This window comes from Plectropomus leopardus, chromosome 16 (genome assembly GCF_008729295.1).
Source record: "Plectropomus leopardus isolate mb chromosome 16, YSFRI_Pleo_2.0, whole genome shotgun sequence".
Lineage (NCBI taxonomy): Eukaryota > Metazoa > Chordata > Actinopteri > Perciformes > Serranidae > Plectropomus > Plectropomus leopardus.
In genome coordinates, this window is record NC_056478.1 from 14,774,508 (window position 1) to 14,787,363 (window position 12,856).

Sequence of the window (12,856 nt, forward strand, 5' to 3'; positions counted from 1 at the left end):
TTGTTGAAGAAGGAGTAAACATATGCCCCTGGGGGTAGGAATTAGCAGACACACACACACACGCACATGCACCCTCTCCCACAGAGCATATGCGGAGTGAATGGGGCTTATTATACACCTGTGAGTGGGGTCAAAGTCTGTCAATCCCTAGCTTATGGTATTATAATAGATTATAGAATCACTCTCTAATGGCAGTCATTCAGTTTGTAATCTCTGCAGCTTGATGCAAAAGCACTCAGCGTTCCAGCTAAGGGTCTGTCGAAAGTAAGGCCTTCTCCTCATTCATCCCTTACGTCCACCCCTCTTTCACAAAGGTCTTATGACAAGTCAGCTGTTGGTGACATCACAGATGCTGGATCATATGTCAGAAACCTTTGCTGGCTGACTTACATCCCTTGTGGCTCAGCAGCAGCGGAGGCCACTTGAGGTCGAAAGAGCGGCGAGGTGCTGCGGGGGGTGAGGGCGAGCATGAGAGCTGCCAAGAGGCAGGAAGGGCAGGGGGGCACCTCTCAGGGCAGGAACATCTGACCCATGTGTGTGTTTGTTTGTGAGGACAAGTGCCTGTCTTACCATCAGCTTGAGAAGACATTTACCATTTGTTTGGAGAGTGTGCTTGAATTATTAAGTCTGGATTTGTTTTTGAGATATGGGAGAGAGTGGCTAAATCTGCATATGTTTTAAATATCCGTCTTGTCAAAGATGAAACATTTCAAGGAAATTAGTTTGTGTAGCCTTAGCTGAATTTTGATCACAAGACAGTAGCTCCACCTACAGACAGCTTCTGAACATAACATTAAGCTCATAACCATGCCAGTTTTTTCTCAAAAGTAAAAGTATATGATTTATTTTTAGAGCATTAAAATAAAACTAAATTTACCATAAATGTTCACATGTACCTCTCCTGTAAAAATGCTGTGTGTTAATTGACCTTTGTAAGTGGGAAGTACAAGCTGCAGGCACAAAACAAAGCCAGCAACCAGCCATTGAAGTGAATTAAATCCATTAGATTAAAAATAATACTCCATAAAATAAAAATTAAGATGAAGATTCAACCAGTAAAAGATACAAAGATGTATACTGGCAATCATAGATAAAAACTGACAATATTGGTTCTGCTGTGCAGCCAGTCCTAAACTTTGCCTTAAGATACAGAATTTGTAACAACCGCTCAGAAGTTTGGAAACAGGATGCTGCCACTAGATGACAGCACCAAGCCGTATATGAAATATCAATTTAGTTCAAATAAACTGAGGCCTTAACAGCATGGCCATATTGAAACACTGTGTTGCCAAAGTGCGTTGTATGAGGTGGTATAAACAGGAGAAAGTGCAGTTTTTAAGATGCAAACAATAAAATGTTATTTTAACATAATAATGAAAAAACAAACATGTCAACAGCATTTCTTTACTTCTTTTTTTTAAAACATTTATGTTTTTGTCAGATCAAATCGGACGTTAGAACAAACAGATGAAAGACCTGCTCACTGTCCCCTTGCTCTCTTTTTTAAAACAAAAAACACAGACAACATCTATTTTGAAAAATAACAAATAAACAAAAAAAAACAAGGGGAATAAAACAGACCTAGGCTCACAAATACAGACATTTGTCAGAGTTTTTAAAATATTTAAAGACTAAATGACTAATTGATTCATCGTGAAAATAATTGGCAGATTAATCGATAATAAAAATAAAAATTAGTGCCCTTATATTGGTCCTTTTGCTGTTTACAAAAACGCCTTTTTGCACGTTAGGCTGCATTAAAGTTTTGAGTTTTAGGAGGGGCACGTGAAGGTAGCGCTCGTCACGCTGTTGCCATAGCAACATGTACAAACACACCGCAGCTACACGTAGCTGCATGTTTTTTTAGCTTCGTTATTTTTTGCAATGTTTAAATGTTTCTATTAATAACTTTTATACAGCAACAAATCAAACTATGGCAGAAGTTTATAAGGATCTAGAGAAGGCGCCAGAACCCTCTGAGCTGTCAAATCAAGAGTCCAAGCACGGGTAAGTCAGCTGCTTTTTAAAACCTAATTGAGTTTTCAGGAGAAACATTTTACAAAGATGGACAACAAATGCAGCATCCATCAATTTGAACGCGCACAGAAGCAAATAAAGTGAGTCATAATTATCTTGTCTGCTAAAAGAATTACTGACAAAATGTAAACCTACCACTTTTTTTTCTTCTTCTCTTTTAACCCCTTCTTCACTTCGTGCAGGCACTCTGCAGGGAGAGAGACAGACATGGACATGTCCAAAGAGGGGACAGCAGGGCAGAGTGAGAGTGGTGCAGAGGTTTGGGAAGGGAAGCTGTCCATGGAGACACTGAAGAAAGTGATGGAGCAGCTGTGTGATGAGGCGGTGAGAAACAATTATTCATGTTTTTTAAAGGAAGAGTTTATTGAGCAGAGGCTCTTTCAAACAGTGAATTACCTTTTTAATGAGACACCAGCTTCCCTGAAAACTATTTATGAAAATATAGAGGTCTCTTAAACAACATGCCATTTTTTGCCATGTGTTTCTATATCATGGATCCTGCTCAGTTATGTTCATTACTATTATTGATGTATAGCTCATTCATGAGGGTTATTTATCATCGATTCGTTTTGATAAAGTTAAAAGCACACGTGCTATTTTTGACATTACCAGCAGAGCATGGCGGCACAATGTCATTAATTCTCTATCAGGAAAAAAACAAACTCTCACAGACCTACTTAGTCTGCACACCAAATCGCTGTTATTCACTTCTATGTTTTGTAATCACTATACACACATTTTTAAAAAACAAAACAAGGATCCCTCTCCCCCATGTGACAAGCATCTTCAGCTCGGCGTTCCTTCCTTCTTTCTCAGGAGTTTCTGATAGACGATGAACTCCTGAACCTGCTGGCTCCCCTGGAGAAGGAGAAGCAGACCGTTGTGAAGCTGGACTCTCTACTTTGTGTGAGTTTCTGATTAATGCATCACTGTGCTGTTGGACTGTATGAAGCAAATACTGAACAACCTGTTTTTTTTTCAGTCTCTTGGCCTTGAAGAGGAGGATGTGCCCAAGTTGGCTCATTTCTTATTGAAGTACGAACAGCAGCAGAGAGAGCGGACTGAGGTGGGGAAGGAAAGAGATGCAGTGGATGGATGCTTGTACAAAATATGGCATTGAATCTTTGATAAACAAGATGATTATAATTAAACAATTTGTTCGTTGTGCGCTTTTTCTGCCTGCAGGATATTTGTGTTGAGTTTGATGAATACAGCAACAAGGCAGAGGAAGTGGAGACACATCTGAGCTCTGAACTCATTCATCCTAACCATGTTGTGCCTGCTCTAAAAAGCTTCCTTCAGCAGCACGTGAGGACAAGGTAAGACCACAGATACACACCTTTAAAGGTAGAGTGAGTAGGATTTAGCCAGAAATGGAATATAATATAATAGGTTTATTTTTAGTGTAAAATCCCCTGAAAATAAGAACTGTTGTGTTTTCTTTACCTTAGAATTAGACATTTACATCTTCAAAGGGAGTGGGTCCTTGTCTATGGAGATTGCTGTGTTGCACAGCCGTGTTTCTACAGTAGCCCAGAAAGGACAAACTAATCTCTGGCTCTAGATAGGGTTATTTGCGTTGCCACGTTGGCCACCGTAGTTAAATCCCCCTTCATGACAAGCAGAGCAGCTTCAGAAAAACACAAATTTTTCAACCTAAACTGCTTTATCAGTGTTTTTACTGGTTTTAGTCATCTGGTCTGTTTGTTAAAAACCTCCTGAACAATGAAGACGGAGGGAATCGTAAGTGAGGAAATTTAGGTGCTTGCAATCTGCAATATGTAATCACCACTGGATGTCACCATATCCCTAAATCTAACACACTGTTCCTTCAAACCGCCTTCTGGATTTCTCTCCATCATGTATGCACTTCCATGCCAATAGAGGCTGTATCATGGTGGTTAAAAGGACTGTTTGTAAAGTCTGAATATGAAACCATGAGATACAATGGTATTTCTCTATGAATATGTGATGCTTATGTGTTCCCGGTGCTTTCTAGGGGAGCGATCAGTCCGCCAACATCACAGTTTTCATATAAAAACCTGGCATACTTCAGAAGCTTACGGGGAGAGTATGGGCAATATCATCTCTGACGACAAAGTGAAACCTTTGGACGACACAGAACTCAATAAACAGTACCAGTAATTAACAGCTTCACACACACACACACACACACACACACACACACACACACACACACAAAGCAAACATCCATCTGTACACAAATGTTTTGTTTTTGTTTCCAGTGTGGTCCTGGCAGACATCTCTGAGCTGTGCTGCAACATTCTCCCACCTCATAAGTGTGTGTGTGTCTGTGTGTGTGTGTCTGCTCCTGTCTTCTGTGTGGTAGTTTGTTTCATGTGTCACAACGTTTTTCAGATAATGAAAGAGAGGAACTTCTCTAACAGTAGTTCAGGAAATTGCAAAGCTCTATTGAACTAATCAATAAAAAGTCAGTCAATAGAAAGTTAACCAGTTTAACAAATATTATGCCCAGCTCATCTTTAAAGTTGCTCATTGCTCATTTTGTGGTTCATTTTTGTATTTTGGGTATTTACTAGAACATGTTTACATGCTGTCATGTTCAAAAACAGTATTTTTCTCACACATTATGCCTGAATCTATCTGCATTTACCCTCTCTTGGAAACAAGTCTGTTTGAGCCCCCGTCCCAGTTGGTCGGTATTTCAGGGTCTTCCATATCTGCGCTGTGTTGTTTTGTTATTATCTGTGAAAAACTAAATCTACCGGCACAGAAACTAAACAATGTACCACTATGCACAGGACCACAGCAAACCATATTTTAGCTACCTAAAAACAGGGTAAACTATATTTAAATATTTGCTCTGCTTTACCTAACACATAAACCAGTCAAGGCCGCAGTAGACCAGCAAGCAAGCAGGAAATGTAAATATATGAAAGTTGCACTTTTTTTATGGAACCTTTAAATATTTTTTAGATGCCAGAAATTCGCTGTTTCCAGCGTTTTAAATGTAAAGACTTTCTGCTTTACTTCGTCATATTTAAATAGTAAATTGAATATATGAAAGTTTGGACTGTTGGTAGGGCAACACAAAGAATAGCAAGACATTAGCAGGGGGTGTGGGAACTGCACATTTTTAATTATTTTCTGACATTTTACAAACCAAAAGATAAATCCATTAATCATAAAAATACTTGGCAGATTAAACAATATTAAAAATATTTATAAGTGGCAAACCAAGTGTAATGAACTTATCCATAAATCTAAAAACTATCAACTTTGATTATCTGATGGCACATAGCTTGAGATGCCATAATCCAAAATTAATTTAGAATCAGCAGAACTGGGACAGTGTGTGAAATTATCAGAGCAAAATGATTTATTCTCATTGTAAAATAAAGACTTTATTGCATCATGTTGTGATTGCAGTTTTTAATTTTCCAGTCCCAGAAGAAAAATACAGGGGGACAAATAACTGTATCAATAGAAAGATAAACAACAGTTGATACGGGATACAAAGTGCATACGAAACAGTACAGTTCAGTGGTTTTATCCAGCAGAGTTGAAGAGTTTATGGCTAATCTCTGAGGGGAATGAGTAAAAGAGCAGAGCCAGGAAGAGCAAACCCAGCACAGCAGCCAGCAGCACCACACAGTGCAGCCGGTAGTGCCTCCAGGCCAGGAGACACACCGTCCTCAGCGGGCTCAGCAGCCACGACATGCTGCTGCTGGGACGGCTGCAGAGACATTCAGAGATGAGACATTCATTATTTACATGCAGAGACAACTGAGGAACATGTCACTTGAAGAGACAAATGACTGATAATAAATTGACTTGTGTGACTGTAAATTTTTTTAAAATTTGATATCATTTTGATAATATACATAATATACTATGACTTTTTAACTATTTTAAAAAAATACTATGCTTTGACTTTATGCCATTTTTTTCAGTTTTTTTGACATGCTATACTATGACTTTTTGGACATGCTAATACTGTGACTTTTTCAACAGCTGTTTCGACATACTATACTATGACATTTGTTTGACATACTATACTGTTGGATTTTTAAAAATCTTTTTTAACATATAGTGTGACATTTTCAACAAGCTGTACAATGACTTTTTCAACTTTTCTTGACATTTACCATGACTATTTTGGACATGCTATGATATTGTTTTTTGAACACTTAGTTTGGCATGCTAATATATGTGTTTTTTTTTTTTGACGTAGTATACTAAGACTTTTTTGCCATTTCATTTGACAGAATATACAAGGAGTTTTTCAGCAGTTTTTCAACATTGTATACTAATACATTTGAACAGCTGCTTCCAAATACCATGCTTTGCTTTTGTTCAACATATTATACTTTGACTTTTTAATGTTTGTTTTGACATGCTATAATGTGAGTTTTTTGGACATCACCACCATAACTGCACAAAAGAGGATATCATTTTGAGCTCAAGCATTGTGTGTTGGTTTAGCTCAGTTACTTGAGCTTTTGGTTAGAGTACAAGAGATCGCGGGATCGAGTCTTTTGCTCTGATAAAAACTTACCTGACTACTGGCTCGACTCATCTATCAGTCTACTTTTCTACAGATGTCACCACTGCGAGAAGGCAAAAGAGCACTTTAATTTCAACTCTGGGAAGTGTTCAGAGGTTTAGCTCAGTACATCACTTGTGTGGTTGGAAAGTGAGAGATTACTGGTTCAAATCTTACCAGAAATATTTTCTTTTTTCTTATGCCGTAAAATTTAATTAGGTGGTAGATTCATTCAGTTTAAACACTTGTTGTGATATTGCCGATCAAATTAGGCGCGTAAAGCTGAGTGATTTGACGTTTTAGACAATAAATAAGGTAAAGCGGTCCAGAAACAGGTAAAAGCAGTATTGTCAGATGCCTCTGTCAAAATCAAGGAATATCAGCCGGGCTCATCTATCAGTCAACTTTCGACAGACGTCGCTGCCGATACTGAATTTTGCCCTGGAAAAAACTTTGTTGATTATCGGCTCCATCCATCTATCGGTCCAACTTCCTAAAGATGTCACCACTGTAACTGAGCAAAAGATTTCTTCAGTTTCATTCTAAAAAATTGTCTAATTGACTAAACCATTGAATAACTGTGCGGGAGATCGCTGGTTTGAGTTGTACCGGAAATACTTTATTTTATTTATGCCGTAAAAGTTAATTTGGCGGTAGATTCATACAATTTAAACACTTGCTGTGATATTGCTGATCAAATTAGTCACATAAAGTTGAGTGATATATTGTTTTTGACAATATATGAGGTAAAGTGGCCCTGAAACAGGTAAAACCAGTATCGGAAGGTGCGTCTGTCGAAATCAAGAAATATCGGCTGGGCTCATCTATCAGTCGACTTTCGACAGACGCACCTGCTGATACTGAATTTTGCCTGAAAAGAACTTAATCAACTTCCAGCTCTACTCATCCATCAGTCGCCACTGCAACTAAGTATAAAGACATGTCAATTTTGCGTCAGCAAAGCCTCTGGACATTTGGCTCAGTGGACTGAACATTTGGTTAGAATGCGAAGGGTCAGCGGTTCGAGTTGCATTGGAAATACTTTATTTTATTTCTGCCGTAAAATTTAATTTGGCGGTAGATTCATACAGTTTAAACACTTGCTGTGATATTGCTGATTGATCAAATTAGGCACGTAAAGTTGAGTGATATATTGTTTTTGACAATAAATAAGGTGAAGTGGTCCCGGAACAGGTAAAAGCAGTATCGGCAGGTGAGTCTGTCGAAATCAAGAAATATCGGCTGGACTCATCTATCAGTCAACTTTCGACAGACGTTGCTGCCGATACTGATTTTGTCCTGGAAAAAACTTAGTTGACTGTCAGCTCCACTCATATAGCAGTCACCACCATAACTAAGAATAAATATATGTTAAGTTTAGATTAGGTAAATGTTATGAGATTTAGCTCAGTGGACTAAACATTTAGATACAATGCAAGGGATCGCAGGTTCGAATCTCATGGTAAACACTTAATTTTTTTATGCTGTAAAATTTAATTTGGCATTAGATTCACACAGTTTAAAAACTTGTTGTGATATTGCCAAACACATTAGGCACGTAAAGGTGAGTGATTCTGTGAACTTAGTTGATTATCAGCTTGACTCATATTTCTAGGGACTTTTCCTCAGATGTTAGTGACAACAAATGAGGTGAATGACAAAATCTTGTCATGGAGTTTGGTTCAGTAGATTATTTGTTTGGTTAGTATGCTAAAAACGCTGGTACAAGTCTTTGTAGAAATAATTTATTTTATTTATGCTGTAAAATATGACTTGGCTGTAAATTCATATACAGTCTAGACACTGATTGTGATATTACTGACAAATCAAGGCACGTAAAGTTGAGTGAATAAAGTCATAGTTTAGTATGTTGTCCAGAATATCACAAAAAAGTCATAGTATAGTATGTCATCCACAATAATATAAAAAAAAAAAAAACTCATACCATAGTATGCTGTTCAAAATAGCATAAAAAAGTCATACTATAGTATGTTGTCCAAAGTAGCATTAAAAAAGTCAAACTATAGTAGTGTATAAAATAGCATAAAAAATCATAGACAACATACTATGCTGTGACTGTTTTACGCTATTTTGGACGAGATAATTTTTGTTGTTATTTTGTACGATGTACAATACAAGCAGATCTTCGAGGACCGTGCGTCCACTTCCCAAACCTCCAGGAACAGATCCAGGGCCAGAGTGATGTTTTCCTTATGTTGACTTCACAGACAAGCTGATTAGTAACTTCAGTCAACAATTCCACAGCTTCAGGCTCGGCAAGCATCTCCTCTTGCTAATCCAGAATCCATTTATCATCAGATACGCCATAGGATTTTCAAAGGAGGTGACACAGACCTTCAAGTAGGTGCATACTGGATCTTTACAGCTAGACCTCACTGATCTGCAAGCAGATGTGCAGAGCATTTTGAAGCATCGGACACCACTACTTTTTGGCTACAGACTGTATCTCAGACTGTTGTCCATGGTCTAACCAAAGTAGCACTTCACACCTTGACCATGTTTGGATTGACTTACAGCTGTGAGACCCTTCTCTGTTATGAACATCATCAAAAAGTACTGTTCCAGGCTAACCAATGAGCACCTCCATATATGCATGAGAATGCTACTAACATGCCAATTTCTCTCACTAGGAATGGAAGAAGAAGAACAGAGTGTGAAGAGAAGAGAAAATCAGGTACTTAAAGCTCCGTTTGCACTTTTTTCTTAAAGAGAAACTTTCTTTTGTTTAGTCAGAAGATTTATTTTGCTTTCTTTCACTTAAAATGTAGGCCTTAATTTTGTGCCTGTTTAATTTTACTTGAATTGAAGGCCTTAAGTGGCTTAGTTACTGAAAATGCAGGCCTCAAAAAGCTGTTTTAAGAGATTGTTCAAAGTGCAGTATGTTAAAATTGTTGAACATCCACAAAAAATATTATTAAAATGGTATGGTAATTGTACCTTGATAATTTTATTCGGTAAACATTATGAGGTTCAGTTATTAGGTTATGAAGTTATTTTGAAATTTTTCCCTTCTATACCGTTTTTGGTCATTTTTTTCGACATGTGAAACTATAATGTTTTTGCCTATTTTTGCGACATTCTATGCTATGACATTTTTTGACGGCACACTATTTTATGTGCTTCTTGACTGTTTTTGGGACATGTCATTTTTTTGACATTTTTGCCATACTATAGCCTTGCTGTTTTGGTCATTTTTTCGACATGCTATATTATTGTGTTTTTGGCTATTTTTTGCAAGTTTTAATGCAATGGCGTGTCTCAGCACGCTATTTTATGCTGTTTTGAGGTGTTTTCAGGTATTTCTGGGGACATGTCATTTTTTGAAATTTTTGCCATACTATAGCCTTGCTTTTTTGGTCATTTTTTCGACATGCTGTTTTAGGTTGTTTTTGGCAATTTTTTTGCAAGTTTTAATGCAATGGCGTGTCTCAGCACGCTATTTCATGCTGTTTTCAGGTGTTTGTCAGGTGTTTTTGGGACATGTCATTTTTTGAAATTTTTGCCATACTATGGCCTTGCTTTTTTGGTCATTTATTCGACATGCTGTTTTAGGTTATTTTTTGCCATTTTTTGAAAGTTTTAATGCAATGGTGTCTGTCAGCACGCTATTTTATGTTGTTCTGACGTATTTTTAGCTGTTTTTGGGACATGTCATTTTTTGCATTTTTGCCATACTATAGCCTTGCTGTTTTGGTCATTTTTTCGACATGCTGTTTTAGGTTGTTTTTGGCCATTTTTTTGCAAGTTTTAATGCTATGGCGTGTCTCAGCGCGCTATTTTATGCTGTTTTCAGGTGTTTTCAGCTGTTTTTGGGACATGTCATTTATTGACATTTTTGCCATACTATAGCCTTGCTGTTTTGGTCATTTTTTCGACATGCTGTTTTAGTTGTTTTTGGCCATTTTTTGCAAGTTTTAATGCTATGGCGTGTCTCAGCACGCAATTTCATGTTGTTCTGACGTATTTTTAGCTGTTTTTGGGACATGTCATTTTTTGACATTTTTGCCATACTATAGCCTTGCTTTTTTGGTCATTTTTTCGACATGCTGTTTTAGGTTGTTTTTTTGGCCATTTTTTGCAAGTTTTAATGCTATGGCGTGTCTCAGCACGCAATTTCATGTTGTTCTGACGTATTTTTTAGCTGTTTTTGGGACATGTCATTTTTTGACATTTTTGCCATACTATAGCCTTGCTTTTTTGGTCATTTTTTCGACATGCTGCTGTTTTAGGTTGTTTTTTGCCATTTTTTTGCAAGTTTTAATGCTATGGCGTGTCTCAGCACGCTATTTTATGCTGTTTTCAGGTGTTTTCAGCTGTTTTTGGGACATGTCATTTATTGACATTTTTGCCATACTATAGCCTTGCTTTTTGGTTCATTTTTTCGACATGCTGTTTTAGGTTGTTTTTTGCCATTTTTTGCAAGTTTTAATGCTATGGCGTGTATCAGCACGCTATTTTATGCTGTTGTGAGGTGTTTTCAGCTGTTTTTGGGACATGTCATTTTTTTGACATTTTTGCCATACTATAGCCTTGCTGTTTTGGTCATTTTTTCGACATGCTGTTTTAGGTTGTTTTTGGCATTTTTTGCAAGTTTTAATGCTATGGCGTGTCTCAGCACGCAATTTCATGTTGTTCTGACGTTTTTTTAGCTGTTTTTGGGACTTGTCATTTTTTGACATTTTTGCCATACTATAGCCTTGCTTTTTGGTCATTTTTTCGACATGCTGTTTTTTAGGTTGTTTTTGGCCATTTTTTTGCAAGTTTTAATGCTATGGCGTGTCTCAGCATGCTATTTTATGCTGTTGTGAGGTGTTTTCAGCTGGTTTTGGGACATGTCATTTTTTGACATTTTTGCCATACTATAGCCTTGCTGTTTTGGTCATTTTTTCGATATGCTGTTTTAGGTTGTTTTTGGCCATTTTTTGCAAGTTTTAATGCTATGGCGTGTCTCAGCACGCAATTTCATGTTATTCTGACGTATTTTTTAGCTGTTTTTGGGACATGTCATTTTTTGACATTTTTGCCATACTATAGCCTTGCTTTTTTTGGTCATTTTTTCGACATGCTGTTTTAGGTTGTTTTTTGTCATTTTTTGCAAGTTTTAATGCTATGGCGTGTCTCAGCACGCTATTTTATGCTGTTTTCAGGTGTTTTCAGCTGTTTTTGGGACATGTCATTTTTGACATTTTTGCCATACTATAGCCCTTGCTGTTTTGGTAATTTTTTTTGACATGCTATATTATTGTGTTTTTGGCCATTTTTTGCAAGTTTTAATGCTAAGCTGTTGTGAGGTGTTTTCAGGTGTTTTTGGGACATGTCATTTTTTGACATTTTTGCCATACTATAGCCTTGCTTTTTTGGTCATTTTTTCGACTGCCATATTATGGTGTTTTTGGCCGAACATTCTATGGTATGGAGTGTCTCCACATGCTTTTTTATGCAGTTTTCAGTAGTTTTCCGAACATGTCCTTTCTTGACATTTTTCCATATTATTTTATTGGTTTTTGGGTTGTTTTTTAACATGTGACATTATGGTTTTTAAAAAAAATAATAATATGTTAAATGTCCAAAAAATATTACAGTTTGTTATCTGAAATAGCACCAAAAAGTCATTCCAATTAGTGGCCTGTGATCAATACAGGCCAATACTATAGGTGGCCAGAAAAGATAAAAAGAATATACAAATGATTGTAAATAATGAAAACTGGTTCATTCTGTTTGATCAAGCTTTTTGGAAAAATGTTTTCAGTTTAATTCAAACCATGATACTTCTTTCCCTAAACTGTCAGGGCTGTCTAACATGGAAGACAAACTTCTCCCATATTCCTCAAAACGTGGACTATCAACATCTTTCCAGTAAAGGAAGAAACTCTATAAAATCTGTCAAGGATCATAGATAAAACAGCTGTGTTTTGTAGGTCACATTTCTCCCATATGTACAACATGCTGTGTTAAGCAGAAGGCTATGGCATTTTACACTGCAGAAATTAGCTCAGCGGCTGGCGGACTTTTCCTCCACTAATAACTTAACCAACTTGCTATTATTTATGCTCTCTCTTACTCACCGCTGGTTTAAATCCCTCCACCTGCGACAGAACAGCACGGATGACTGTCAGTTTACATGCACCTTATTTTTAGCAGCAGCTAAGGCAATGTTAGCGAGAGCTCAGTCAAGAGGCCGGCAGTTACGTCATTGTTCCTCAGTTTGGTTTTTGTTTACATTTGACATGCGCCATCTGCTGACTCGCAGTTTCTCCGAAAACATTTCCA

General features: G+C 37.2%; 1 protein-coding gene across 1 annotated transcript; it reads left to right on the top strand.

Moving 5' to 3' along the window:
• Window positions 1-2,323: 2,323 nt before the first annotated feature.
• On the top strand, window positions 2,324-4,204 carry LOC121955239 (dynein regulatory complex protein 1-like). Its single transcript, XM_042503096.1, has 5 exons — window positions 2,324-2,361; window positions 2,854-2,943; window positions 3,020-3,103; window positions 3,223-3,356; window positions 4,037-4,204. Exons 1-5 carry the CDS (start codon window positions 2,338-2,340, stop codon window positions 4,128-4,130), a joined length of 426 nt encoding a protein of 141 aa, XP_042359030.1. The 5' UTR covers window positions 2,324-2,337; the 3' UTR covers window positions 4,131-4,204.
• Window positions 4,205-12,856: the final 8,652 nt, after the last annotated feature.

What these genes read in the sequence shown, in the direction of transcription:
- LOC121955239 (XM_042503096.1), top strand. Translation starts at nt 2,338, where the DNA reads ATGGAGCAGCTGTGTGATGAGGCG. An exon ending in AGCAGCTGTGTGATGAGGCG is followed by an intron (nt 2,362 to 2,853) that starts GTGAGAAACAAT and finishes CTTCTTTCTCAG; the next exon opens with GAGTTTCTGATAGACGATGA. An exon ending in CAGCAGCACGTGAGGACAAG is followed by an intron (nt 3,357 to 4,036) that starts GTAAGACCACAG and finishes GGTGCTTTCTAG; the next exon opens with GGGAGCGATCAGTCCGCCAA.